Below are 5,827 nucleotides of genomic sequence, written 5' to 3' on the forward strand. Positions count from 1 at the left end.
AACCCACGGGCTCAGGCAATCCACTCACCTCAGCCTCCCAAAGGCGCGGGATTACAGGCTGAGCCACCGAGCCCGGCTGTTCCTTACTTTTTTAAAAGAAAGGGTCTTGCTCTGTTGCCCAAGCTAAAGTACAGTGGTCACCCAAGCTGGAGTACAGTGGTGCAATCATGGCTCACTGTAGTCTTGAACTCCTGGGTTCAGGCAATCCTCCTGCCTTGGCCTCCCAAAATGCTGAGATTACAGTTACAATCCACTACACCCATCCTAAAATCAGTTAAAAAGAAAATAAGTAATTATCTAGTAGGATAAGTTCCCTTCAGTGTTCATTTTTATTTTATTTTATTTTATTTATTTTATTTTATTTTATTTTTGAGTTGGAGTCTCACTCTGTTGCCCAGACTGGCGTGCGGTGACTGCTCCCGGCCACTGCAGCCTTGACCTGCTGGGCTCCGGCGATTCTTCCGCCTCAAGCCTTCCAAGTAGCTGAAACTACAGGCACGTGCTACCACGCCCAGCTAATTTTTGATTTATTGTAGACATGAGGTCTCGCCAAGTTGCCCAGGCGGGTCTTGAACCCGCGGGCTCAGGCAATCCACTCACTTCAGCCTCCCAAAGGTGTGGGACTACAGGCTGAGCCACAGCACCTGGCCATTTTTCTTAGCTATTCTTACATGTTTTCTATTCCAAATGAACACATTATTTTTAAAATCATCAAAAATAACATGTCTATTAGAGAGGGAACATCCCTTATTCATCCTATGACTTCTTTCAGACCCTTTTACCTGCTGTGATACTCTGCTAGTGGATTTTCTTCTTCCAGGATTGTCCTGCCTGCAAAGTCAATGGTGACCTTTTTAGAGAGTCGAGAGGCATGTCGAAGTTCTCTCAGCTCCTCCTCTCGTTTCTGCAGAGTTTCTCGCTCAAGTTTGGACAACCACTGGTTAGAATCACTGGCAAAATAATCTGACTCATCATCAATGACTTGGGTCCTTCGAATGCTAAGAATAAAAAGAACATATGACAATTATGTAACCTGTTAGCAAATATGAACTCATTACTGGGAAACTGTTTCAAGGTACCTTACTCTTCTGCTGTCCTGGAGGTTTACTATCTCAAATATAGATGCCCCAAAATGCTGCAAAATCAGGTAAAGCTCTGCCTGGTTCCCAGCTTCTGTATATCATATCTCCATCGTAGGCTCAACTCAGCTCCTAGAACTAATAATCTCAACCTGAGGTAGGAAAAGACACAGCACCATAATCAATTGTCCTACTTTTCTTAGTAGTAGTCTTCACCTTCTAATAACTAGGCTTCAGCCTGGTTTTGCTGTATCTGAGTTCATCTTTGGCAACTTACTCAATAGCTTAGTCTCTCTATAATTGGGATCCAGCCTACTCTTCCTAGCCCATTTGTTTACTGGAGTTCTACCCTGAAATCTCAGTCCTTAACTATTTACTTTTTAAACAATCTGTGGCCGGGCATGGTGGCTCAAGCCTGTAATCCCAGCACTTTGGGAGGCCAAGATGAGGAGACTGCCTGAGCCCATGGGTTGGAGACCAGCCCAGGCAACTTGGCAAGACCTTGTCTCTACAATAAAATAAAAAATTAGCCGGGCTCGGTGGCTCAGCCTGTAATCCCGTGCCTTTGAGAGGCTGAGGTAAGTGGATTGCCTGAGCTCACGGGTTCAAGACCCGCATGGGCAACTTGGCGAGACCTCATCTCTACAATAAATCAAAAAATTAGCCGGGCGTGGTAGTGCACCTGTAGTTCCAGCTACTCGGAAGGCTGAGGCGGAATTATTGCCGGAGCCCAGCAGGTCGAGGCTGTGGTGGCCGGGAGCATGCCACTGCCCTCCAGTCTGGGTGACAGAGTGAGACTCCAACTCAAAAAAATAAAATAAAATAAAATAAAATAAAAAATTAGCCAGGCATGGTAGCACATGCCTATAGTTCTGGCTATTTGGAAGGCTGAAGCAGAAGGTTCACCTGAGCCCAGCAGGTCGATGCTGGGGTGGCCATGAGCATGCCACTGCACTTCAGCCTGGGTAGTGGAGTGAGTCTCCACCTCAAAAAAAAAACCAAACAAAAAATCTATTACTCTACTACTATATGTCAGTTTCTACCCCTGCCACTTACCAGTCCTTCACTAATACACAGTGGCCAAGTTCTAAGATATGGAAATCAGGTCTATCTCTAAGATTATACAGATAGAGAAATTGAGAGCTAGAAGGAATCTTGGTGATATAATTAACTCATTCTACAAATAATGAATGGGGCTCATAGAAATTGGGTGATTATTCCAAAGTTATAAATCTAATTAAGACTCAATTTCTCCATAACGCCAAATAGTGATATACATAGATATAAAGGAAATACTGATATCAGATTCATATATTGATTTCCATTGTTCAGACTCAACTGGAATTACAAGAAGATCTTGCCTTAAAGTAGACTTGGAGTGGGAAGTTTTTAAGAGGACTCAGGAGGAAGTTGGTCTTACATGAAAATCCAGATAATGAAACTGGTACCCATGAACATACCAGCAAAGCAGCCATAACAATAAAGAGAAACCATTTTCCAGTTTCTATTTATCAGGAAATGTACTCTCTTTCTTTCTTTCTTTTCTTTTTTTTTTTTGAGTCAGAGTCTCACTCTGTTGCCCAGGCTGGAGTGGCATGCTCACAGCCACCGAGGTCTCAACCTGCTGGGTGCAGGTGATCGTTCCGCCTTCAAGTAGTTGGAACTACAGGTGCAAACTACCATGCCTGGCTTATTTTTTGATTTATTGTAGAGATGAGGTCTCGTTAGTTTGTCTAGGCTGGTCTCGAACCCCTGAACTCAGGCAATCCTCTCACCTTGGCCTCCCATAGTGCTTGGATTACAGGCTTGAGCCGCCCCACTGGGCCCTGCACTCCATTTCTAATTCTATTTCTAATGACAAGTTTTACCGATTAGGGTGAAATGTGATGCTTAAAGGATTAAGAGTAAATATGAGTTACTTACCTTGTGATGGGATTACTTAAGGGAATAGCTTTTTTTTTTTTTTTTTTTTTTTGAGTCAGAGTCTCACTCTGTCACCCAGGTTGGAGTGCAATGGCACACCCACGGTCACTGCAGCCTCAACCTGTTGGGCTCAGGCGATCCTTTCGCCTCAGCCTTTCAAGTAACTGGAACTACAGGCATATGCCACCACACCTGGTTAATTTTTGATTTACTATAGAGATGAGGTCTCACCATGTTGCCCAGGCTGGTTGCATAGCTTTTTGTATTATATTTCGTGTATTCATAGCAAATGGTTTGGAAGTAGCAGGTATGTCTCACCAACCAATTATAATGCCAAGAACAGACTTTCAGGTTCAGTTACAATAAGAGACTCAAGGTCTCTCAAAGAACCGTCAGATTCTTACATGGCCATTTGAGAAAGAAACATTTAAATCCTATCTAAACATTCTTTACCACTAACTGGTTTTCAATACTTATTTTGTCCAAAAAAAGAAAAGAATGAGGGCCAGGCTCGGTGGCTCAGCCTGTCATCCCAGCACTTTGGGAGGCCGAGGTGAGTGGATTGCCTGAGCCCATGGGTTCGAGACCCACCTGGGCAACTTGGTGAGACCTCATCTTTACAATAAATCAAAAAAATCAGCCGGGCGTGGTAGCGCATGCCTGTAATTCCGGCTACTCGGAAGGCTGAAGCGGAAGGATCGACGGAGCCCAGCAGGTCGAGGCTGCCGGGAGCGGCCACTGCACTCCAGTCTGGGTGTCAGAGCGAGACTCCACCTCAAAAAAACAAAAAAGAAAAGAAAAGAAAAGAAAAGAATGAAAGAGGAGTAAATAAAAAAATAGAAATAACAAATTATAAATCTGTCTCCCAAAGAGAAGTTAGTAGGCTAAACCATAATAATGTAGAAGCGTAAAGTCAATTTAGGTATATTTTAATATACTGATTATTAAATCAGAAAACAAATTTGGTATAAAAGGCCAAGAATAAATCATGCCTTCCTATGGCATGGTATAACTTATATTCTCCCAGAGGCAATTCCTTACAAATTCCCTAGAGCCCAGCCTAGCAGTTTGAATGTAGTAGGTACTCTAATATACATTGACTGAATGAATGGCTACAAGTAAAACAAGTGGAGATGTCTGAAAGCCCAAATCAACTGTCCAGGGATTACACAAGCTTTTGCCAGGAATCAAAAAATGCTACAGAATAGAATTCTTTTGGTGGGAGCCTATCTTATTCAAACATGTTTAAATAACAAGATATAGACCTCCAATGTTGAGCATCCAGCTCTTCTTTTGCTGCAAACCCTTTCATATTCCACCTTGATGAGGTATCAAGTGCCAAAATAATGTTTTGATGGCCTGAATCTGTGAACTAGCCTATTTCTTGGTAATTCTAATCCCATCATACCTAGTTCTGTCGAACTCTAATAGCTTGTCTTTATGCTTGATAGCCTTCTCCAGACCAGACTTGATTCGCAATTCTTGATGAGGAAGAAGGTCCTTGGTAGAGATTTCCATCTTTCCAGAATTCTCCATCCCTGAAATTCAATAAGGAAATCAAATGGTGCCAGCTTATCAATACAAATTAGTCGTATCACTGTACAGAAAAGAACAAAATTTCAGAACTGGTTCTGGCCTGATGGCCTGGAGCCTTCCTTCCATTGGAAAACAAGTGCATAGACCAGACTGTACTTATAAAAGCATCAAGCAGTGCTTGACATAAGTACTAGGTTTTCAATAAATACTAGGTTCCTTGTCTTCCTTTATAGGCTAAAGGGACCAGCCTGTTTAATAACACAATACAAAAATACAATGAAAAACTTTACTGAGTAGGATTGAATATCTTTTTTTTTTTTTTTGAGCTGGATCTCACTCTGTCACCCAGGCTGGAGGGCAGTGGCACACTCCTGGTCACCGTAGCCTCAACCTGCTGGGCTCCAGAGATCCTTCCACCTCAGTCTTCCAAGGAGCTGGAACTACAGGCATGCGCCACCATGCCCAGCTAATTTTTAAAAAAATTTTATTGTAGAGATGAGGTCTCGCCAAGTTGCCCAAGCGGGTCTCGAACCCGCGGGCTCAGACAATTCACTCACCTTGGCCTCCCAAAGTGCGGGATTACAGGCTGAGCCACAGAGCCCGGCCTGAATATCATCTTTAAACGTAATTTTATATATCAAAACTAAAAACTGAATAGTGGAAGAAGAGAAAAATTTCAAGAAAAAACCCACAAATGATTAGTTAATAAGAATCTATTAGATGCTAAGCCTTAATTAATATACATTATATCATTTCATTCTCACAATAACCCTATAAGAAAGTTTGTATTATCTGTTTTACAGATAAAGAAACTGAAGTTTAGAGATGATGATAAATTTATTGAGTTCATTCACTTAGAAATTAGAACTTAGGTCTAACTCTAAAGACAACATTCATCCATTGCCCATGTGTTATCTCCTTTGTGACAGCAAACTAAAAATTTATATATCCCAGAACAGCAAGCCATAGATAATTATGAAACCATCATCCAAAATGGTCTAGGAAAACAACTATGCCATAATAAAGGCTGGCTTTTCTCTTTACGTAAAACTCCAAGTCTGTTCAAAAACTATCAAATCTTTCTTTCTTTTTTTTTTTTGAGTTGGAGTCTCACTCTGTTGCCCAGACTGGAGTGCAGTGGCCACTCCTGGCCACCGCAGCCTCAACCTGCTGGGATCTGGCGATCCTTCTGTCTCAGCCTTCCAAGTAGCTGGAACTACAGGCATGTGCTACCACGCCCGGCTAATTTTTTAATTTTATTGTAGAGATGAGGTCTCGCCAAGTTGCCC

The 5,827-nt window shown here is 42.2% G+C and overlaps 1 protein-coding gene across 2 annotated transcripts in view; it reads right to left on the minus strand.

The window, feature by feature from the left end:
- The window catches only part of TRIP4 (thyroid hormone receptor interactor 4), an 81,339-nt gene that overhangs the window by 50,388 nt on the left and 25,124 nt on the right, over positions 1 to 5,827 (minus strand). For both annotated transcript variants that reach the window (XM_008060710.1, XM_021713742.1), the window contains exons 6-7: positions 4,411 to 4,540; positions 783 to 998 (exon numbers count right to left, since the gene is read on the minus strand). In XM_008060710.1, coding sequence (XP_008058901.1) covers positions 783 to 998; positions 4,411 to 4,540 — 346 coding nt within the window. The remainder of the gene's footprint in view (positions 1 to 782; positions 999 to 4,410; positions 4,541 to 5,827) is intronic.

The sequence above is a fragment of the Carlito syrichta genome, unplaced genomic scaffold, assembly GCF_000164805.1.
Source record: "Carlito syrichta isolate Samal-C Ts95f unplaced genomic scaffold, Tarsius_syrichta-2.0.1 Scaffold304708, whole genome shotgun sequence".
Taxonomy (NCBI): domain Eukaryota; kingdom Metazoa; phylum Chordata; class Mammalia; order Primates; family Tarsiidae; genus Carlito; species Carlito syrichta.